The 24,204-nt window shown below is 43.1% G+C and overlaps 1 protein-coding gene across 4 annotated transcripts; it reads right to left on the bottom strand.

The window, feature by feature from the left end:
- Positions 1 to 363: 363 nt before the first annotated feature.
- Positions 364 to 24,166, bottom strand: LOC129021747 (cystatin-13-like). 4 transcript variants are annotated; one of them, XM_054467608.1, is made up of 4 exons: positions 23,114 to 24,166; positions 21,483 to 21,836; positions 8,264 to 8,374; positions 364 to 708 (listed from the first exon to the last, which is right to left on the bottom strand). In XM_054467608.1, exons 2-4 carry the CDS (start codon positions 21,708 to 21,710, stop codon positions 625 to 627), a joined length of 423 nt encoding a protein of 140 aa, XP_054323583.1. In that variant the 5' UTR covers positions 21,711 to 21,836; positions 23,114 to 24,166; the 3' UTR covers positions 364 to 624. The 4 variants fall into 4 exon arrangements, with proteins under 4 accessions (XP_054323583.1, XP_054323585.1, XP_054323584.1 ...); XM_054467610.1 differs by having other exon boundaries at positions 23,245 to 23,981; XM_054467609.1 differs by having other exon boundaries at positions 21,483 to 21,839; positions 23,114 to 23,980.
- Positions 24,167 to 24,204: the final 38 nt, after the last annotated feature.

Below are 24,204 nucleotides of genomic sequence, written 5' to 3'. Positions count from 1 at the left end.
ACACACTTATGCACAGACATGCACATGCATGCATACACACACACACATACACATGAATGTAGTCTTCTCTCCCTGCATCATTAACTTTTCTGCTTCAATTCAAAACCAATGAAAATCTCTAAACGGCCCAGCTGTCTCTCTGGTTGGGTCTGGTTAAAACTAACTGTTTCTAAGCTAACGGGCTGTGTCTTCCAAAAAGTCCTGGGAAGGGAGATTTCTGTAGAAATCCATGGACAGAAACTCTCAAGGCAGCCAAGACTCTCAGAGCCTTACAGTAAGTGCCAGCATGCTTGAAGCAATTGAGGGCTGGGTCCTCTGGTTATCTAGAAAGATTTGTCCATGAAAAGTAATTTGTACTCAGAGTTGGGTGAGGTGTAGAAACCACTTCCATTTATTGGTAGCAGATTATCCCAGATAGTAGGTGAAGTTTCCAGCTAGAATAGGCTGTGCAATGCTGTCAAAACTCATCATGGATTTTCAACATCAGCCCATGAAGAACACACAAAAATGCAAAAAGGCCAAACAAATGAAGTTAATGGGTTGACTGTGTTGTATTAGTTCTTGCAAGTGTCTTTGCTTCTTCTTTAAAATGGAAATGAGTGTGGCAGAACAGCTAGAAAATAACTACATGTCTTTGCATTGTTTCTTCAGCATGGTGAGTTCAAATTTCCATGGTTTAGATGCAACAATAAAAGTACAAAAAACCACCTGAAAGAGACAAAAAGAATAGTCAGTTTCTATTCTAAAAAGAAGAAAACAAAAGCAGAAGTTCCTATTTCCGGGCAGGAGTTAGATTCAGCAGGGCTAATCTGTTAGATTCAGCAGGGCTAACCTGTCTGAGTCAGCCACGCCTCATCAGACAACAGAGGATCCAGCCCCCTCACCAGAGAAGTCCTCATCAGTTCATCTGCTGTGATCTGAGCCATCATGGGTGTGGCTTCATTCACCCCAGGAGAGCAAGGGTCAGAGCCCAAGGATGGATTATTATTGGAAAATCCCCATCTCCATTCCTGACTCTCATCCAGCCACATGGACTCCCTGTAGCCCACAGAGACCCCATGCTGCACAGACAGTCCTACCCGGGGAATGCAACATTGCAAGAATATTACCAGGTCCTGCACCTTTTGGGGAAATAAAAATGTGCCAGCAACCAAGGAGGAAAGCTTGCAGCTGTAGGGCTGGAAGGAAACAAGTAGCTCTCATTCCAGAGTCCTGCAGAACATGTAGGTTTCAGGATCCGTGCATGGGAATGAGAACACGCTTTCCCTCCTCTCTCTCCTAAAATCTTCATTTAGAATAAAAATATAAAGTAAGAATACTTCCATGAAGTCAATGTAAACTTGAATGACAGCATCAAGTAGAGAAGAAGTTCTCTAAGATATAAAGGTGTAGGAACAGTTTTGGAGAGACAATAGGACATGCCACCAGCAATCCAGACAGCACCTTGCAGAACTGAGTCCAGGCTTCTGCACCTGGGCGAGAGGGGGATCCAGGAACGGGGGAGCCTGTGTGTGCCAGTGGTGCAAAGAGAGAGAGTGGGCATCGGGTTTGCCAGAGAGTTGACTAAATAATTGCTTAACTTCCGGACCAGCCAAGGTAGACAGAAAACAATCAGGAAACAGAGGATCTGAATAACCCAATTATCAAGATCAACCCTAGAGGATATTTTAGCAATGTATATTAAAATTTGTAAGAGGTGAAAAAATATTGGATGACTAATTCAATTTCTGAGAACCTTGCTATAAGGAAACAGTAATCAGACATACACACACATAGAAGCAAGACTATTCATTATAGCACTGTGCATAGTAGCTAAAAATTAGGGAAAATCTTAAATAATCAATTCTCAGGAATTAGCTAAATAATATATGGAAGCATCATAAAATAATATCAAATGGTTTCATTACATGATGCTCTCTAATAATTTTACAGTTTTGGAAATGCTTAGGTTTTATTATTAAATAAAAATCTAGATCATGAAACAGTATTCATCATGGTCTCAATTACAAAAAAAATAAAATATGTTTAAACTAAAATATATACCAATATATTTACAGTGGTAAGATTTAGATAAGGGTATTAATAGTTGATTTGAAAAAGCTTAATATTTTTGAAAATTTCCAACTTTTTGACATTGAATGAATCAGGCCAATAACTATTAAATATTGTTTTAAAATTTATTTTCCAAGGATCCCAGATATCCACACTTTCTTCCTTTCTAAATGCCAATAAATAAACCAAGGAAACAGATAGAGTCCAACCTATAAGAGCTTTATGAAACAGGAAAGGACCCCATGCAAGGACAGAGACAGATAAAAATCTCCACATGATAAATAGATGTGGGCAAGTGGAAAAAAGTTTATTGAGTGCCATGTACTCAAGATAGAGGATGCAATCCTAAGAGAAAACAAAGACAGCAAACCACCTCCCAACCTCTCAAACCTGAAGCCATCCTGATTTTCCTCCTCTCAAGCTCCATGGCTAATCAATCAGCAAATTCTAAATAAATTTCCATAGACCCAGAATCTGAGCACCTCCCCAACCTAACCAACATCATCTCTCATTTGAGGTATCTCAACAGACTAATAATGGATTCATATGTCTCTCACATCTCCACGCCTGCCCCTGTGCTAAATTTTCTCCATTTGTCCCCCGAGGTCTGCACTCCTCCTGTCTCTACCTGGCTTGTCTTGGAAGACTGACCTCCATGGGCTGCTCCAGTGGGCACCCTTGCCCTCTGACCTCCATGGGCTGCTCCAGTGGGCACCGTTGCCCTGTCACCTCCATGGGCTGCTCCAGTGGGCACCCTTGCCCTCTCACCTCCATGGGCTGCTCCAGTGGGCACCCTTGCCCTCTCACCTCCATGGGCTGCTCCAGTGGGCACCCTTGCCCTCTCACCTCCATGGGCTGCTCCAGTGGGCACCCTTGCCCTCTCACCTCCATGGGCTGCTCCAATGGACACCCTTGCCCTCTGACCTCCATGGGCAACTCCCATGGGTACCCTTGCCCTCTGACCTCCATGGGCAGCTCTAGTGGGCACCCTTACCCTCTGATCTCCATGGGCAGCTCCAATCGGCACATTTACCCTCTGACCTCCATCGACTACACCAGTGGGCCCCTCACCTTCTGACCTCTATGGGCTGCTCCAATGGCACCCTTACCCTCTGTCCTCCACGGACTACACCAATGTGCACCCTTACCCTCTGACCTCCATGGGCTGCTCCAATGGGCACATTTGCCCTCTGACCTCTGTGAGTTGCTCCAATGGACATCCTTATCCTCTGACCTCTCTGGACCATGCCATTGGGCACCCTTGCTTTATGACCACCATGGACAGTGTCAATGGGCCCCTTCTGGCTTCCGGTAGAGTTTGGCCAAGGAAGGATAAAATCAGAAAAGTGTGAAGCAGGAGGAGAGTGAGGTCAGGGAGTCACAGCAGGTTGGCTGTGTTCCTCCACCTAAGGCTGTGGCCCCAACAGGAGCTGCCTTATTGCTCCCAAAAAGAAGGATATTAAAAAGCAAGTCTTGTAAATAAAAAACAAAACAAAACAGAAAGTTCCAAAATTTATGTAAATTTTGAAAAGCACACAAAATTCTTTCACATAGGCAAAAGTTTTTAAACATAGGTAGAAATGTTACCCAGCAATGATAGAAGAGTGGTTATCTTTGAGGGGGGAGCATAATAGATGTGTAACATTTTACTTTTTAAAATAAATTATAATACCCATTAGGATGGCTATTACCAAAAAGTCAAGAGATAATGAATGTTGGTGAGGGTGTGGAGAGAAGAGAGCCCTTGTACACTGTTTCTGGGAATGTAAACTGGTACAGCCATTATGAAAAACAGTATGGAGGTTCCTGAAGAAATTAAAAATAGAATTACCATATGACTCAGCAATCCCTCTGGAAATAAAATCGTCACCTCATAAAGATATCTGCACTCCTGTGTTTGTTGCAACACTATTCACAATACCCAGCATGTGGAAACAACCTAAGTGCCCATCAACGGATGGATGGATAAAGAAGATGCAGTACACACACACAATGAAATATTATTCAGCCTTAAAGAAGAAGGGGATCCTGTCATTGGCCACATGGATGAACCTGGAGGACGTTGTACTAAGTGAAACAAGCCAGACACAGAAAGAAATATATTGCATGATCACACTTATATGTAGAATCTGAAAAAAAAATAAAGAGAGCCAAATATACAGAGAGAGAATAAAGTAATGGTTACCCACAGAGCGGGTTGTGGGGGGTTGGGAGATGTAGGCTAGAAGCTACAAATTAGCAGATATAGGATGAGGTTTCATGTACATCATGAGTTAATTAAATTATACTATATTTGGAATTTCTGCTAGATGACTAGACTTAGTTGTTCGTGTCACAAAAACAATGCATAATTATGTGAGATTATGGATATGTTATTTTACTTCACTATGGTAACCATTTTACTATCTATATGAATCACATAGTATCATGTGATATATTTTAAATATACCCAATAAAATTTATTTTTAAAAATAAAAATAAATTAAAAAATAGATATCTAAAATTAATGTAATAAAATGATAATAGTTGTAAAATTTGTGTGGTGGGCAGATGGGCATTTGATATATCATTTTTAGTACTTTCTTGAATTTTTTAAATATTACTTAATTTAAAATTATTTCTAATCTCTTATAAGAATTCACTCTCTAGATTTAGCCACCTGCTTGCATTTGGCATTCTGCTATGATGTCTGCTCTTCATTAAAATATGAGGATTTTTTTTTTTTTTTGAGTTGGAGTCTCACTCTGTGGCGCAGGCTGGAGTGCAATGGTGTGATCTTGGCTCACTACAACCTCTGCTTCCCAGGTTCAAGAGATTCTTCTGCCTCAGCCTCCTGAGTAGCTGAGACTACAGTCATATGCCACTATGCACAGCTAATTTTTGTATTTTTAGTAGAGACAGGGTTTCAGCCTGTTGACCAGGCTGGTCTTGAACTCCTGACCTCAGGTGATCCGCCCACCTTGGCCTCCCAAAGTGCTGGGATTACAGGCATAAGCCACCACGCCTGGCCTAAATATGAGGATATTTTTAATTGGCGTTATGTCTGAGTAGTTTTTGCCAATCACTTATCTGCCACTATTTCCGCCTATCCATGTCTTGTGCCTGCTTCAGGTATTTAGTAAATAGATGAAAAAATACACAGGGCACAGAAATATGCATATGTATGGGTTTCAATGCAGTTTCATTTGTGAAAGTAAAAATTTGGAAATAATTTCAATGAGAAGATTACCAAGACAAATGTGAAAAAAGGAAGTTATATCAAAAAACACACAATGTGTCAGCAGTTATTTAAATAAAAAGAGAAAGAGAAAAAAGACTATGTCATTTTTGTAAGTTTATAGTGAAATTATCTTAAGGCTGTCCACACAAATGATCCCAGTGGAAACTCCTTGGCAGGGGGCAGAATTGGGGCATCATCAAGAAGACCAAGGGGCATGACCTCACTGTTATCCCATATATTTTTATGAGAATATACTTTAAAAAAATATTTATATACATTTTAAAATATTAAATTTAAATCTGAAATGTATCCCTGTTAAGTTAACTATGAGGAGAGTAAGGGACTTTTTTATTAAGCCTGGCTCCTCTGTGATGAACTTGCCTTTGTGACAGTCTCCATCTGACAACACCCTGGCCTGGTTGGGGCTGTCCCCCATCTTGGCCTGAAGCAGCAGCAGCCTGGACCTCTGAGACTATGGGGAGCATGCAGGGCCATTGGGCTGGAGTCTTGGGACTGTCCCAGAGCCTTGTAGGACTTCCATGCAGCAGCTGGACTAGTGGAATTGAGACAGGAATACTACAGGGTGGTTGCAGGAAAACAGAACATTCCAGGCAGCAGTTTTGCATGACTAGCAAAAGGAAACTGTTGAAATAGCTGCAGAAGCTAGGGGCTGATGATACCCTGAAAACCAGGGTGTGGACCAAGCTGGCTAAGACTGACTGGACCCAACATGGCACTGGATTTGACCTAAGTTTCACCTAGGACTTCATTATGTGCTCATTAACATACTAAATACACACCCATCAGCACCATGGAGCTCTGGGAACACCCATATTTGTTGTAAAAATGGGTGGCACACTGGTCCAAGAAATCTCCATCTTTTTCCAGGAATTTTCATGAATATTCCAGCCTTTGGTTAAAGAAACCCACAAAGGGAGGAGCACCAAACCCTCTTGCACATGGGTCTCTCTCTCAAGTACACACCCACATTCCCCACATCTTGAGTGTGTTCTTTTTGCTTTGCAACAAATCTCTGTATTTTCACTATTTTCAAACTTAGCCTTGAATTCCTTCTCATGAAGGTGTCAAGAGCCCAGACATCATCCAGGGTCAAGGTCCCGCTGGCATTTGGGGACCTCCCCTAGCCCACTGGTATCAGAATCAGCCAAGAAGCGTTGCTTCCAACATCCCCTGCTTCAAAGCAATCACAGGTTTGTGGAATTCCAGCGGGAGAGGAATGCTATTTCAAGGACTGCAGTGGAGGAAGGTCATGCTGTACCTTCTACTGGGCCAGGACCCCTCAGCAAAGGGTGCCGGAATTGACAGTGCACCAACATGGCGGCCATCACTTTCTTCTCTATCAGTTCTGATGGCAGCTTCTGCTTCTTCCTCTTAGGATCTAATTAAGAATTTTGATTCTCTTGGAAGCACCATGTTGTGAGAATGTCCAAGTGTAGGATGACCAACACATCTTGGTTTGCTAAAATTTCCCTGGTTTTAGTACTGAAAGGCCTACATCCCAGGAAAGCCTACAGTCTTTGACAAACCAGGATAACTGATCACTCTACAAGTTTGCCCCACGGGGAGTCCCTGAGCAGTATGAGAAGGATGCCTAGCCAGCCCCCCATTGTTTCAGCCATCCCAGTGGAGGTGCCAGACACATGAGTAAAGCAGCTATCTAGAATATTCCTGCCCCAATAGAACACAGCCCAGGTTGCAGAATAGTGAGAAATAATGAGTTCATTTTACTTTAAGCCACTGTGTGTGTGTGTGTGTGTGTGTGTGTGTGTAAGTGAGTGTTGGTGTGTTGGTGGTGATGGCAGCAGCGGCACATGGAGAGTGGCCACTGCCAAGATGCCGGCTACAGCAGGAAATCGGGCCCAGGACTCCGGGAAAAGCAGGAGCCACACAGCTTCTGAGTTGTGGGAGGCAGGAGCCCCTGGATTCAGCTGCAGCTGCCCAGGTCCAGGGGTAGACCTGGGCATCTCTGTGCTCTTGAGGGCCTGGGAAGTTCTCCCTGCCCCCCACAGGCTTGGGATGCCTGCTTACACTGCCTGGCCTCTCCCCGCTCCTGGCGCCTGCTCTGATCATGGATCAAGGTTGGGGCAGAACCCCGGAGTTGTCGCAATCCAGTCGGGTGCATGCATGCTCCGGGCAGCTGTAATACTCTGGCCCCCTGTTGCTTCGGCCCCCTCCAGTCTTTGGGCACCGAGAAGCACAGGAGGGAGGCCAAGGGGGTGCTGAGGACAGCTCAGCACTGGCCTGTGGGCGCCCCTTGGCATGAACAGCCTGGGCCGTGAAGGGTGGTGGAAGGCAGACAGGCTCCTGGGCAGAAGGGGGTGGGTCCCGGGCGAAGCCCCACCTTCAGTCTGGGGAGGGCCTAAGGCCTCTGGGCTGGGCTGCCAGTCCTGCAGACCAGAGGGGGAACTTGTACTTATTGCTGCGCCCACCTATGGCTGACCACAGACCAATCAGCACACACTTCTCCCTCTGAAGACCATAGAAACCCCCAGACTCAGACAGAGCAGAGGACAGACAATCAGCTGTAGAAAGGAGCTATTCTCTCTGCTGAGATCTGGGAAGACTACCAGATGACCAGCTGCAGAGAGGAGCTACCCTTTCTGCTGAGAGCTGAACACTCTGGATGAACTGCCTACAGAGAGGAGCTACCCACCACGGGGTTTCCTCTGAGCTGTTCTAACACTCAATGAAGCTCCTCTTTGTCTTGCTCACCCTCCGCTTGTCTGTGTACCTCATTCTTCCCAGAAACAGGACAAGAACTTGGGCAAAGGTGCCACCAGCCATAGAGGTTTTCAGCCAGAAAAGCAACACCCCAAAGATCCCATAACATTCGGGAAGGGAAGGTTGGCATCAGCAACAGATAATAGAAATGATGCTCTGTGTCTAGAACCTGGTCATCCACAGTCCTGGATATGATCTGGTACACAAATCTTACCAGCGCAAGGGATTCTCCTTGTCTCAGCCACATACCTTTTGCATTTTGGGATCCACTTGAAATGCACAGTTTTCATCTTCTGAAATTTTGTTGCAAATTGTTCGGGCAATTTTGACCTCAATATAGTACTCCAAACTATCTGTCACCTGTCAATGAGTAATGTAAAAATCATATATCATTAAAGAATATATAATATCAATTGTCATCTCTGGTAAATAAACATGTCATTGACTACTCAAGGCCAAGAATGTCTTTTTTGCGTTCCCGCTCTTCAACTGTTTTCTGTCCAGAAGTTTTGGGGTAATTTAGAAGTTTTCTTACCTTGATATCTCTGTCTCTCTCTCTCTCATCATAGTATTTAATTTTAAAGTAATGGTAACTGTCTCCAAAATAAAGCAAGAAAACGATTCCCCCCAAAATTATTTTCCTGGGGAAGCTAATGGTTTGCTTATTAGAGCTTGGGACACAGCAGAGCTTGTAGCATCTTCACGCCTAATCAATAGATATTGAGGAAATAAAACTATGACCCAGAACTAGAACTTGCTTAGTGTGTATTTGTATTGATTCTCTCCGAAGTCCCCTATTCTTTGCCAATCTTAGTATCCACACCTTATTGAAATGTAGATTCTTCCAAAATTTCTGCCTCTCAGGGCATTCTACCTGCACAAAGCCCCTAGCAGCCCTTCTGTTCAAAGACAGCCTCTTGGGGAAATGGAGCAGCTCAATGGCAAAAGTGGACTTTATTTAAAAATGAACAAGAAAACAAGGTTTACAAGACTTGGGGGAGAGAACATATTAAAGAGAATGATCAAGTTTAAACACAATAACTGGTCCCAGAAGAATCAGAGACAACTGACAAAACATTTAAAACATTTTTTTAGAAATTCTAGAAAAGTTTCCTAGGCATTGAACAAAGGGAGTGTGGTATGCAGAATTCTAAGATGCCCCCAAGGAGTCCTGCTCCCTATTGTGTGTGCCCTGTGGGATCCCTAGGACTGTGAATAGGATGGAATTTACTTCTGTGATTAGGCTATCCTCTAGGGCAGAGCTGATTTAAAATAGGCAGATTGACTTGGTTGACCTGACCTATTCACATGAGCCCTTTAAATCTTGGGTTAGAGGTCAGAGAGAGAAGTGCACACCCTTGGATCCAGCAATTTCACTTTTGGATGTATACCTAACTTCAAAGGCACACACATGTACAAATACAGGCACACCTCATTTTATTGTACTTTGAATTATCATGCTTCATAGGTACCGTGTTCTTGACAAATTGAAGGTTTATGGCAACCTTGAGTCAAGCATCTATCGGTACCATTTTTCCAACATGCACGTGCACATTTCCTGTCTCTGTGTCACATTTTGGCAAGTCTCAAAATGTTTCAAACTTTTTCATTATTATTACATCTATTATGGTAATTTGTGATCAGTAGTCTTCGATGTTACTAGGTAATTGTTTTGGAGCACCAAGAACCATGACCATATAAGTCAGTGAACTTAAATCTATAAATATGTGTGTTCCTACGGCTCCACAGACTGGCCATTCCCCATCTCTTTCCTCTCCTTAGGCCTTCCTATTCCCTGAAACACAGTAATACTGAAATAAGGCCAACTAACCCTACCGTTGCCTCATTGTAATGTGAAAAGAAGAGTCACACATATCTCACTTTAAATGAAAAGCTAGAAATGATTAAGCTTAGTGAGGAAGACATGTTGATATCTAAGATAGGCTGAAAGCTAGAACTGTTGCACCAAACAGTTAACAAAGCTATGAATGCAAAGAAAGAGTTCTTGAAAAAAATTAAAGGTGCTACTCTAGTGAACACATAAATGATAAGACAGCAAAACAGCCTTATTGGTGATATAGAGAAAGTTTTAATGGTCTGGATGAAAGATCAAACTAACCACAACATTCCCTGAAGCAAAAGTCTAGTCCAGAGCAAGGCCCTAACTGTCTTTAATTCTATGAAGGCTGAGGGAGGTGAGGAAGCTGCAGAAGAAAAGTTGGAATTTAGCATAGACTGGTTCATGAGGTTTAACAAAAGAAGCCATTTCCATAACGTAAAAGTACAAGGTAAAGCGGCAAAGTACTCATGAAGAAGCTACAGCAAGTTATCCCAAAGATGCAGCTAAGATAATTGACGGAGGTGGCTACACAAACAAGAGATTTTCAATGTAGATCGATCAGGCTTCTGTTAGAAGAAGATGCCATCTAGTACTTTCATAGCTAGAGAGAAGTCAATGTCTGTCTTCAAAGCTTCAATTGACATGTTAACTCTCTTATTAGAGGCTAACGCAGCTGGTGACTTTAAATTGAAGCCAATGTTCATTTACTATTCTGAAAATCCTAAAGCACTTAAGACTTATGCTAAATCTACTCTACCTATGATAAAACAACAAATCCTGGATGAAAGCATTTTTCTTTACAGCACGGTTTACTGAATATATTAAGTCTACCACTGAGACATAATGCCCAAAAAAAAAAAAAAAAAAGCACATGCACAATTCCCTTCAAAGTATTGCTGCTCATTGACAATGCACCTGGTCACCCAAGAGCTCTAGTGGAAATATACAAGGATTTATATTGTTTCCATGTCAGCTAATACAACATCCATTCTGTAGGAGTAATTTCAACTTTCAAGTGTTGTTATTTAAGGAAAACATTTCATAAGGCTGTAACTTCCACAAAGAGTGATTCCTCTGATGGATCTGGGCAAAGTAAGTTGAAAACCTTCTGGAAAGGATTTACCATTCTACATGCCATTCAGAACATGTGTGATTCGTGGGAGGAGTTCAAAATATCAACATTAACAGAAATTTGGAAGAATGTGATCCAACCATCATGAATGACTTTGAGAGACTCAAGACTTCAGTGGAGGAAGTAATTGCAGATGTGGTGGAAATAGCAAGACGACTAAAATTAGAAGTGGAACTGAAAATGTGACTGAATTGCTGCCGTCTCATAATAAGATGTGAATAGGTGAGGAGTTGTTTCTTAGAGATGAGCAAAGAAAATGGTTTCTTGAGATGGAATCGATTTCTGGTGAAGGTGCTGTGAACATTGTTGAAATGACAACAAAGGATTTAGACTATTACACAAACTGAGTTGATAAAGCAGCTGAAAGGTTTGAGAGGGTTGACTCCATTTTTTTAAAAAAGTCTACTGTGGGTAAAATGTTATCAAACACCATTACATGCTACAGGAAAGCTTTCATGAGAGTAAGTCAATCAATGTGGCAAACTTTACTGTTGTCTTATTTTAAGAAATTGCCACAGTCCCCTTAACCTTCAGCAGCCACCACCCTGCTCAGTCAGCAGCCACCAACATCGAGGCAAGATCCCTCACCAGCAAAAGGTTACAATTGGCCTAAGGTATCATTTGTGTTGTTAACAATATAATATTTTTAACTAAGGTATATATTTTTAGATTTAGTGCTATTGTACACTTAATAGACTCCAGTATAGTGTAAACATAACTTTATTGGCACTGGGAATCCAAATTATGTGTGTGACTCACTTTAGTGTGATATTCACTGTAGTGCATGGAATACAATGCAATGGACTGTATTACGGAACTGAATCCACAAGGCACAGTATCCACTAGTTATTCCTGTGTGTGCATAGTGTCACTACTCATACAGTCAAAGACGGAAAACAACCCCAATATGTATCAACAATAGCAGGATAAATACATGATAGAGTGCTTACATAATGAAATTTTCTGCAGCAGTAAGAACGAACATACTTTTTTTTTCTTTAAGATTCCACACATAAATGAGATCATGTAGTATTTTTCTTCCTGTATCTGGTTTTTTACTTCACTTAACATAAAAAGTGAAGTGGGTCGGGGAAGAAATGGGGAGACATAGGTCAAAGGATAAAAAGTCACAGATATGTAGAACAAACAAGTCTGGAGTTCTAATGTACAACATGAGGACAAAGTCAAGATTACTGTATTGTATTTGGGATTTTTCTAAAAGTGTGGATTTGGGGGATCTTGATCCCCATAAAAAGGTAACAATGTGTAATGATGGATATGTTAACTCACTCAACTGCAGTAACCATTTCATTATCTACAGGTATATGAAAATATCATGTTGTATACTTTAAATATATACAATAAATTTTTAAAAAAATAAAACACTTGATTTTGAAAAAAACAAAAGGAATATATTATTGCTACACGCCACAACATGAATGAAATGCACAAACATAATATTGAAAGACACAAGCCAAACCAAAATAACGCAGAATGTGGGATCTCACACCTATGAAGTTCAAGGAGCAGGTAAAGCTGTGGTGTCGAGGGCTGTACACTTAGGCAGTGTTCACGGTAAAGGCTTCTTCCAGGGCAGAGCAGGGAAGAGTGGCATGCATAACTCCAGGGAGCCTGAGATGTTCTCTCCAGACTATATGGGGAATCATTTCATGAGCGTTCATTTTAAAGTGATTCATTCTGCTTGACATCTATGCATTATGAACTTTTCTGTTTTTGTGTTGGTTTCACAATGAAAAGGTTTTAAGGAATAAATGGGAATTCTTATTTTTAAAAGGTTTTTAAAAGAATAATGTAAAGGACTCTTCCTACTCAATAGCAACTCTACAATACCCACCCAGGAACAAATAAAATAATCAAGGAAAGAGAATCAACAATGATCCTGCAATAGACTCAACTATATTTGGATACTTAGTCTATGGTGAGCTGGCTTTTCAAAACACAGAAGCCTTTTATAGAGACAGTTACGGAAATTTACTATTTTAAAAAGTTAAAGTTAGATCCAGTAACTTTAACTGGATAACTTTAACTCCACACCATAAATAAAAATAATTCCAAGATAGATTACTGAGCTAAAATTATAAATATCTTAGAAGAATTGTGTTAGATATGAGTTCTAAATTTCTCTTCAAAGAATCAATATGTCAGTATATTCAACTCTTTGCCTTCTACTTTTAAACTTAATTTCCTCATAAAGCAACCTTTTTCGATCGCCTGCTCCACCCTGACTCATTCTGATTACCTGCACTGCCCTGACTCATTCTCAACCCTGACTCATTCTGATTTCCTTCTCTGCCATGACCATTTTCCCTGCCAAACAACTCACCCCATCACTCTCTTTAAATTAGCCAATCAGAATTATTTTAGCCTGTGTGGTCTAACCCTAGCCAATAAGGGAACAACACAGCAGCAGGGGCCACGTGCATCAGGAATAAGAACACTTTCCCCTCCCTTGTCCAGGTGTGAGCTCACCATTGCTCCATCTGTGAGGATGCACCCTTCTATAGAAGTAAATTGCCTTGCTGAGAAGAAAAATAGAAAATTTTATATTCAAGTGCTATTTCTTTTGCAGCACCAAAACTTTATAACAATTCTAACTGTTATACTCAAGAATGGAAAAGGACTTCTTAAGCAGGATATAAACTCCAAACAACATATGGGAAGAAATAATAAGTGTTATTGTGTCAGTGTTTTTAAAAACATATCTTAAAGACACTGTAAGCAAAATTAAACTACAAGCAACAGGCAAGCACAAAATATTGGCAGTATATATTGTCAGGCCTCTGAGCCCAAGCTAAGCCATCATATGCCCTGTGACCTGCACGTATACATCCAGATGGCCTGAAGTAACTGAAGAATCACAAAAGAAGTGATATTTAAATGGCCTATTCCTGCCTTAACTGACGACATTCCACCACAAAAGAAGTGAAAATGGCCGGTCCTTGCCTTAACTGAATTGTGAAATTCCTTTTCCTGGCTCACTCTAGCTCAAAAAGCTCCCCCACTGAGCACCTTGTGACCCCCACCCCTGCCTGCCAGAGAACAACCCCCCTTTGACTGTAATTTTCCTTTACCTACCCAAATCTTATAAAATGGCCCCACCCCATCTCCCTTCGCTGACTCTCTTTTCGGACTCAGCTCACCTGCACCCAGGTAAAATAAACAGCCTTGTTGCTCACACAAAGCCTGTTGGGTGGTCTCTTCACACGGATGTGAGTGAAATATATGAGAACCATAGTTTAATATGAATAGTACATAAAGAACATCTATGATTCTGTAAGAGCAAGACAAGCAATGCAAAAGAAAAAGGGAAACAATTCTTAGAATTAAACATATAATGTAGATAAATTCATTGAAAGACAATTCCTCACTCTATAGTGGAATTAAAAAATGTTATTTTGCCTCCATCAGACTGGCAAACATCTGAAAGACAAAATGAGACCACAGCTGGTGAAAATGAGAGGCAAGAGGTACTGAGACCTGCAGCATTGCAAAAAATCTAATGTAATTTAGCCCTTTTAAGGGGCAATTTGCCATTATTTTGCAAATGTACTCTTTAACCAATGAATTCAAATTCAGGATACTTTCGGTATTAGTCAGGGTTCTCCAGAGGGACAGAACTAATAGAATAAGTTTGTATATAAAAGGAGTTTACTAGGGAGAATTGGCTGACATGATTACAAGGCAAAAATCCCATAGTAGGCTGTCTGCAAGCAGAGAGAAGCCAGTAGTGGCTCAGTCCAAGTCCAAAAGCCTCAAAACCAGGGAAGCTAGCAGTGCAGCCAAAGGCCCAAGAGGCCCCGGGGACCCACTGGCGCAAGTCCCAGAGTCCAAAGGCCAAAGAACCTGGAGTTAGATATCCAAGGACAGGAGGAGCAAGCATCCAGTGCAGGAAGAAAAGAGCCAGAAGCCTCAGCCAGCAAAGTCATCCTCCTCTCCCACCTGGCCTACTTTGTCCTAGCCTCACTGGGAGCCGATTGAATGGTGCCCACCCACACTGAGGGTGGGTTTTCCTCTCCCATTCCACCGACTGGAACATCCATCTCCTCTGGCAACACCCTCACAGACACACCCGAAAACAAGACTTAACCAGCCATCCAGGCATCCTTCAATCCAGTCGACACCTGATTTCAACCTCACAATATCATAGCAACACGTACAAAGGAATATTCATTGTTTCACTTTTCATATCAACAAACCTCATGGTCCATTAGGAGATGGGCGAAAAAAAATTATGGCACATCATCTCATGAAATACAACTACGAGGTGGATCTAAGTGTATTTATGTAACTTTTTTAAGACATGTTTCAAGTGGCAAAAAAAGTAGAGAATAGCATAGAAAGCATGATTTTATGACTATAAAATATACTTTTAAATATTTCAGATGCATACGTAAGTGCATAGAAAATATCTAGGACAGAGCACACTGCTCTTAGTGGTGCCCTCAAGAATGACAAGCCAGACTGGAGATTCAAGAAATTGAGAGTTTGCTTTCATCTTTTTAAACAACTTTCAGTTGTACTCTTAGAACTTTCTGGTGACTGTATATCAAGTTTCCTAACCTCAGTGCTATTGATATTTTGGGCTGGATCCCTCTTTGTTTGGGGGCTGCCCTGTGCCTTGCAGGATGGTTAGTAGAATCCTGAGCCTCCATTCACTAGATGTCAGGAGCAGCCCCCTCTGGTCATAATAACAAAATAATCCCTCCAGGCATTGCCAAAACTCCCTTAAGGAGCAAAAGCCACCCCTAGTTGCAAACCATTGCAGTATATTTGAGTCATAGGTCTAAGTTGAAATTACAATAAAAAACTAACAGCTCTAGGCCGGGTGCGGTGGCTCACGCCTACAATCCCAGCACTTTGGGAGGCCGAGACGGGTGGATCACAAGGTCACAAGACTGAGACCATCCTAGCTAACACGGTGAAACCCTGTCTCTACTAAAAACGATACAAAAAAATTAGCCAAGTGGGGGTAGGGGGGTGGTGGCAGGTGCCTGTAGTCCCAGCTATTTGGGAGGCTGAGGCAGGAGAATGGCGTGAACCTGGGAGGCGGAGCTTGTAGTGAGCCAAGATTGCACCACTGTACTCCAGCCTGGGGGAAAGAAGGAGACCCCATCTCAAAAAAAAAACAAAAAACAAACAAACAAACCAAAACCCAAAAAACTAACAGCTCTAATTCATACTTATCAGCTACCAAGCAACCACTAATCCTATCTTGACCCACACTTGCTCAGGAAACAGGAGGCGGGTGGGGTCCTGGCTGCTGAGGAGCCCCTCAGTCTTTACACAGACAGGCCCCTCTGACTCCCGGCCATCCGAAGGCCCCTCTCTTTCCCTCCCCTGCGGCTGCACTTTTTCCCACCACCTTCACTCCACTGGGCATTGTTCAGAGACAGGTGCTGATGAAGAAGAGCACAGCAGCCTGAGTTTATTTTTATTTATTTTCTTTTTTTCTTTTGAGACAGGGTGTAGTTCTATTGCTTAGGCTGGAGTGCAGTGACACAACTGCAGCTCGCTGCAACCTCGAACTCCTGGGCTCAAGCAATCTTCCAGCCTTAGCCTCCGGAGTATCTGGGACTACAGGCACACCCAGCTAATTTTCTTTTTCTTTTTCTTTTTCTTTTTCTTTTTCTTTTTCTTTTTAATTTACAGATGAGGTCTTGCCATGCTGCCCAAGCTGATCCCAGGCTCAGGCAGTCCTCTCACCTCAGCCTCTCAAAGTCTGAGATTACAGGTGTGAGCCACCATGCCTGGCTCAGCCTGGCTTTAAATCCTGGCTCTTCTACTTACTAGCTGTGTGGCTCTGGGCAAGTTACTAAACTTTTCTGTGACTGTTTCCTCCTCTGTAATGTAGAAGAAGGTAGTTCTAACTTAATGATCTATGAGATCTGAGTGCACCTGCGGAAAGCAACCAGCCCTGGTGCCAAGTAAACTGGAATTCTCTCATTGCCGTGTGGCTCCAGGCTGCTGGGGATGGGATGCTCCTTGCGCCAGCACTCACATTGCACAAACTCTGCAGCAGAACTCAGTCTACCAAGAGATAGTCCAGCATGATGACATCAGTTATTAACAGTGTATCATATGCTTGAAACTTGCTCTAACAGTAGATCTCCAGTATTCCTACCACACGCAAACAAAAAAAGGTAACTATGTAAGGTGATGGGTATATCAATTAGCTTGATTTTAGTAGTCATTTCACAATGTATAGAGCAAAACATCATGTTGTATACCTTAAAAATAAATAGAAACATTTAACATGTCAAGAAAAAATTAATAAAATTACTTCAAATATCCAAAAGAAAAGAAAAGAAAACAGCAGCATCTATAAACTTTTCCCTAAAGGGCCCGATGGTAAAGATTGTAGGCTTTGCAGGCGAAGCTGTCTCTGTAACTACTCTGTTTAAATGCCTGCAGCAGGCTAAACTTGGCCAACCCCTGATACAAGTCTGTGTATTCTTAACTTAAATCTCCCAATAAGATATGGCTGTTTTATTTTCATAAATCTTATGTGTATATTATTAAGTTTAAGCTGAATTGTCACCAAGAATTTTTTTGTTGCTTTTATGGTGTGTTGTTTGGGGGATGATACATTTTTAAAAATCTCTTTCTGTGCTCTTTTGCAGCAGTATGTAGCTGTAAGGCCAAGGAATTTGAAATACTTGTGTTGTAGTCTCTTATTGAATCTGTTTCTACCTGATTCTTTTGAATTATTGCCTGCATTCAAAAGCTCACAGCAAACTGAAAAATAAAACATTCATTCACGGAAAAAAACAAAAACAAAAACAAGAAACAGTACAAAATGGTATATAATTTTTTAGATATCCAGGTATTTGGTTTACTGCATTATTAAACACCTGCCTATAAAACAAAAACACTATTTTATTGGTGTAAGTAGGAAAGCTTAGATATGGAGAAACCCAAGAAAGTGGAATAGTTCTGGAGGGGACGGGAACTTACTGAGAACAGGTGTTAAACATGCCTGAGAGGCTGCAGACTGCCTGTGTTCTAAGGTTTTAATTTCGCTCATTGGTGGCATATTCCTGGTCACAGCTGTGCTCTACTCAAGCAACACAAGCAACATAACCAGACCTACAGAAAGAACCAGAGGGAGCCAAGGTCCCACAGAGCATGGCAAGATGCATAAGGGGCCTAATGTCCCAGCACTGTCGGCATGCAGCCTCCCAGTGAACCTTCTCTCCTGATCAGATAAGAAAACAGGAAAGTAGGGCAGGTGGCCTGGCAGCCTGGAGACATGAACAGGAAAGGTCAAAGGGAAGGCGGCAGAGAGATGAGCTGGAGAAGGAGGAGCACAAAGAGGCATCTCTGCGTGACACTTCATGTCAGCACCGCCATGACCCAAGCTCGGTGTTGCCTTCCAGCCACCCTCTCACTCCCCAGACTCCAGCAGACTGATCTCATTCCTGGGCCTTCACGGTGTGCCACCACGTCCTGTCTTGGGCACCTGCCGAGCCACAGGACAATCACCTCTCTCAGGAAATTTAACGCAGGTACAAAGTTCTCTTCTATTATATAGCCCAGATTAAAATCTCATCAATTGTCCCAATAACATCCTTTATAATTTTTTTCTTTTCTTTTATTGAGAAATAAAAATAAAACCCTAAATCTCCAATGGACCGAACAGACCCCCTCTAGGCCAAGGGGACCTCGGAGAAACCTTAAAAACTGAATTCCCGGCCATGATGGGATGGGATGTTAGACATACCTCAGTGTGTCCCTTCCTCACTAACCTTTAATTTGTATTCTTTCCTAAGGAGTAAGCAGAAACCAACACTGGAAAACAAGAAATAAATGACTCATTCTTTTATGGCCATTAGTCAATCATCTGAGGCCAAGACCAGAGTCCCTCTTCCCTCTTTGCATTTTGATGTGACAGCTCTCCAGCTTCACAGGGCATCCCTTCCTGAAAACTGGCCACCATCTCTGGACTGGTTTTGCCTGACGTGTGGAGGATGCACAGTGAGGGTTTTGTTGACCCTACTTCAGCTTTTGCCATCAGAGGGCTGAAAATCCACCTTTGGATAATGCTAATAGCATCAATTTTTGAAGATGCAACCCATGAAGAGGCATGAAGCTCAACTGTGCATGCATACATTTTTCTTTCATGAATCTTCATGACTCCTCCTATAGCTTATTAAATATGTATACTTAGCCAACCCATTCAGCACAGATTCCTGTCTTATGCTTCTCCCCTCAAAGTGCCTCTTTCCAGCTTCTGTCAGAATTCCCAGCCTGTCAGAATGGCCACCCTGCAGGCTGCAATCCTTTAGAGAAACAAAGCTCTTCTTTTCAAATTCATAAACCAGACTGAATCTCTAGTTGACACCGAGATAACACAGGACCACCTGCTGCATTTAGCCGTCAGGCTTCATAGGTCTCCTTTGTTGGGGAAAAGTTTTCTAGCATTTTCCCCTGTTTCTCATGATACTGGTATTTTAAATGGTCTTATAGAATGTGCTGAATTATGGATTTGTCTAATTTCTCCTCTGATTACATTCAAAGTATGCATTCTGGGCAAGAATACCATATACAGGTGCTGGCATCCCCTCTGTGCACATCGTGTCAGGAAGTATGTGATGCCAATTCGTCTCAGGGTTGGTGGTGAGCATTTGGTAAGAAAGGTGTTTATCAAATTTTCTGATTAGAAGGGTGTCTTTTCCCCTTGTAACTAATAAGCAATCCCTGCAATGGTTCACGCCAAACACTCTCACCCAGTGGTTGTAGGATTCACTGATGATCTTTGCCTGAAATAGTTATGACCGTGGTAGTGGTGAGAAGATACAACTAGAAGATGGCATAATTTTCTAGTTAGGCCATTTCTTTCACATTTTTGAGTTGGTGTTTTCCTGTAAAGAGGAGCCTCCCTTCTGTCTAGGCTCCTTTCCCATCATCAGCTGTACTCGCTCAATGTGTCATAACCCATCTTTGCCATGGCCCACATTGATAATGCACAAATGGTCCAACCTTGCTCCCTTCAAGCTGCCTTCTGGGCTCTTATCTCTACTTTTTGATGTGACTGTAACCACTTTCAAGTGATTTTAATGGATATTTTTTTCATCTCCATCCCAGTATAACAAAGAATGAAATATAATTTGTTTTCCTTCAAAAACTCCTAAAATAAAAGAAATATATTGTGTCTAAAGGCATCTCTCAGTTGTGTCTTCTATTCCTAGTTTCAGTAGCCATCCACAGATAATGGGCTCTGTTCAGACTGATGTAAACCAAAAATAAAATTCTAAGACCTCTCAAGTGACTGAATGGACCCCCTCTCAGTCAAGGGCATTCCAAAGTAAAACTGAAAGACTAGTTCAGGGCATGATGGGAAGGCGGGTCAGACATGCCTCATTATACCCTCCACCCTTTGGAATTCAGAAACAACTGACTAGCTTTAACATTAAAACAGAGGTCTTCGGACTGACAAAACAGATCTTTGTAGCAATAAATTACCAAATTCCAACTTTACTATAGCATCCCAAGACAAATAGCAGGTCCTGAAAGAAGCATTTGACCCCAAAATATATTTCTTTGATGAATTTTGAAATGACCCTGCAAAGCCAGCTCTTATGGGGGTAAATTTGCATTCTGTAGAGAATCCCCTTCCTTTTCCAGGTCTTTTCCTGATCCAGGAGAGAATTAACTAAAAGTTTGGCACTTTTTAAGACCTGATAAGAGACATTTACCATCTATTCTCTCTGAAGCCTGCTACCTGGAGGCTTCATCTGCATGATTAACTTTGGTCTCCACAACCCCTGATCTTTACCCAGACATTCCCTTCTATTGATTCCGGGTTTGTTTATTTGTTTGTTTGTTTGTTTTGAGACACAGTTTTGCTCTTGTTGCCCAGGCTGAGTGCAATGGCATGATCTCGGTTCACCGCAACCTCTGCCTCCCTGGTTCAAGCGATTTTCCTACCTCAGCCTCCCAAGTAGCTCGGATTACAGGCATGCACCTCCACACCCAGCTAAGTTTGTGTTCTTTTTCAGTAGAGATGAAGTTTCTCCATGTCGTTCAGGCTGGTCTCAAACTCCCAACCTCAGGTGAGCTGCCTGCCTCTGCCTCCCAAAGTGCTGGGAGTACAGGAGTGAGTCACCATGCCCAGCTGATTCCAGGTCTTAAGGTAACAACTTAACTGTTTCAAGCAATTGACCATCAGAAAATCTTTGAATCCACCTATGACCTGGAAGCCCCCACTTCAAGTTGTCCCGCCTTTCTAAACCAAACCAACATATACCTGTGTGTATTGAATGATGTATGCCTGTAACTTCTATCCCCCTAAAATGTACAATATTAAACTATAAACCACCTTGGGCACATGTTCTCAGGACTGTCTGGGGCTGTATCACAGGCCTTGGTCACTCACATTTGGCTCAGAATAAACCCCTTTAAATATTTTACAGAGTTTGACTCTGTTGACACTGTGGGCGGGGAGTGAAAGGGCAAGGAGCAAGCACCCCACCCACCTGCTCCTGGCTCTTCAGAACCTTCAGCGCCCTAAAGCTGAACTTGTCTCTGCTGGCCTTGTTATACTCCTTCATGGCGAACCAGAGTGCCTGCTGCACGTAGACATAGTTTTGAGGGATATCTTGGAATGTCCTCACCACGTTCGTTGAGCCCCAGGCTTGGACTCCTCTGGATGCAAGGGCCACAGTGGCCACTAGCAGCAGCAGGGCCTGGCAGAGCCTGACCATGGCGCCTCAGCCAAGGGTCACAGGCCAAGCACCATCTATCCTTTCAGGACTGGGGCCAGATGTGGCACGCTGGCCCCTGCTGCCTGTGAAGATGCACAGATACTGGCACCCCAGCTCTTCTTGGCACTGCTGATTAAAAGGAAGGAACTTCTGTTAACACAGTGGTGATATTGTAGTAGAATTAGAAATAGATACTTGGTCTTCACCCCAGGTTTCTAGCAGGAAGCACCTAAAACCCTTACAATCGCCTGAGTGGTTGAGATGTCACAGCATCATCTTGGTTATTTCTAACATGCCCTTTTTAACCACACCTGAATGTATGCTAATGAGGTGAATCCTGGTGGGATCCCAGATAGCCACAGGATGGAGGCTGGCTGCAGGGTGATTAGAGGATTGGAACTTTCAGCCCCACCCTCCACCTCCAGGGATGAAAGAGGGGCCAAAGATTGAGTTAATCAGTGACCGGTTAATCAACCATGCCTATAAAATGGAGCCTCCATTAAAACCTCAGAAGGTTAGGGTTGAGAGAGTTCCACAGGCACTTCATGTGTCTTATGTAATCATTGCCATCCCCCATGGGGCTGTTTTGTGAGTAACCCCTTTATACAGGAGGAAACTGAGGCTCATCAAGAGGTCAAGAGAGCACTTAAGCATACTTGATGGAAGCATCCACTCTTTAACTCAGGGCCTGCCCTTCCCCCTACCTTGTAACCTATCTCAATCTAAGAGACACACATATGTAGATAACTGCTTGGAATGTACACTTGCTTTTGAGGATATCCAATTCTACTATAGAATATAAATGAGCATGTAGTTTGTAAGACAGGCAAACCAGTTAAGATGTGTATAGAGAGTGGGCAAATAGAGATGTAGGCAGAAGTCTTAAGTTGTGTTAATGAAATATATGTGGAGGTAGTGTATTCTAAGTTGAACACAGAACGTGTTGGCAAAACTAAGAGACACCTGATATCCATCAGGCACTAAATATACATGAGATACCATAGCCAGAAGATTCATGAGGTCTTAATCTGGCCATCCTCTGGTGACATCATTCTGGTGACATCGTTCTGGCACCCTACATGCTCTCCTCTAGAAATGCAAATCAAGTCCTCAGCTGTGCAGGAGGCTCATCAGCTGGCTGGGGCAGCCCTGCCTGCATCTGTCCGTAAACCAGTGTGTGTGACTGACAAGCACCTTCCATCTCTAGGACTCTTGCCCAAACATCCACCATGGTCCCTCAACCTTACCATTAACGGGGAGCTGATGTGGCTGAGAGAGATGGGGGGTGTGAACATGGAGGACCCAGGACCAGGCAGATGGTCTCCTCACTGTCACCCCATTTCTCTGTGTTTTAAGCACATTGACCTGTTCCACCCTCTTCTCGCTCCTTATTTTACACTGACCTGACACTGGTGGGCTTCCAGCAGCTCACTCTGAGAAGGGAGCCTTTCTGCTCTATGGTCTCTGGATCACCTTCCAGGGTGGGCTTGGAGGCCACTCTGGCAAGCACACCACAACTACACCATGGGCCCACCTCAGATCCAAGTTCTTCGCCAAGTTCCTGGCTGCTGGCCCTCGAGCCGACGGTCCCGGCCCACAGGTGGTATTGCCCTCCTTTGTGAGGACTTGAGCTGACTGCCGGCTGCCCCTTGGCTGTTCTCTGTCCCCAGCAAGCTCAGTTCATGCTCCTGTGCCTGGTCAGAGTGTCTGCTGGGGTCTGCACTCCAGGGCACTTCTGCCCTCTGGCTTCACTCCCCAGCAAGGTAGTCACACCCATGGCCCCTTTGTGAGGTCAGCCCAGGCCCTCTGATGCTGCTCAAGTGAAGGACGCTTCTGACCACTGGCTCTCAGAAGGCCACGGGCTCACCAAGGGCTGCCAGTTCACAGAAGTCCCTCACCTTTGTTCCACAACTGCTGACTTTCTAAACTTCTGTCCTCTGGACTGTGCTAGGTACACGTGACAGCAACTTGACAGCCATGACTTTCGGAGCCCCATTATGTGATGCCATGGCCCTAGAAGCAGAAGGAACCATCAAAGAACCAGGCTAAAGGACTTTGGGACCAACAGGCCTTTGGGAATGCGCCTGGCCAGGAGCTGAGGGGACACCAGCTGACAAAAGTTGCCACCAGACACGCCAGGTAGAAGGTGTCAGCTGGCAATGACCATGCCGACCTAAGCTACCTCTGTGGAGTGAACAACGTAACCCATAAGAGCCAGCACAGATCCCTCCCACCTGTCAGCCTTGTCTTCCCCCATCTTGACACATGTCCCAGGAAAGCATTCCTGATTCTGCTCACTTAGGACACAGTTCTCTCCCCTGTTTGTGATCTCAGGACCTGAAACCTGTCTGCTCAAGCCAGGTTCCACAGAGGAGCAGAACTTCATCCTACTCTGCATTTAGGGCCTGCCTTGGTGACAGTAGGGGAGCTCCCAAGAACTCACAAGTTTGGAAATTAATATTTCTCTTTGCAAGATAAAATACAGATCAGCCCA

Source organism: Pongo pygmaeus, chromosome 21 (assembly GCF_028885625.2).
Source record: "Pongo pygmaeus isolate AG05252 chromosome 21, NHGRI_mPonPyg2-v2.0_pri, whole genome shotgun sequence".
In the NCBI taxonomy this organism is placed as follows: Eukaryota; Metazoa; Chordata; class Mammalia; order Primates; family Hominidae; genus Pongo; species Pongo pygmaeus.
Note: the sequence above shows the minus strand (reverse complement) of the source record. Positions and strands in the feature narration are given on the sequence as shown.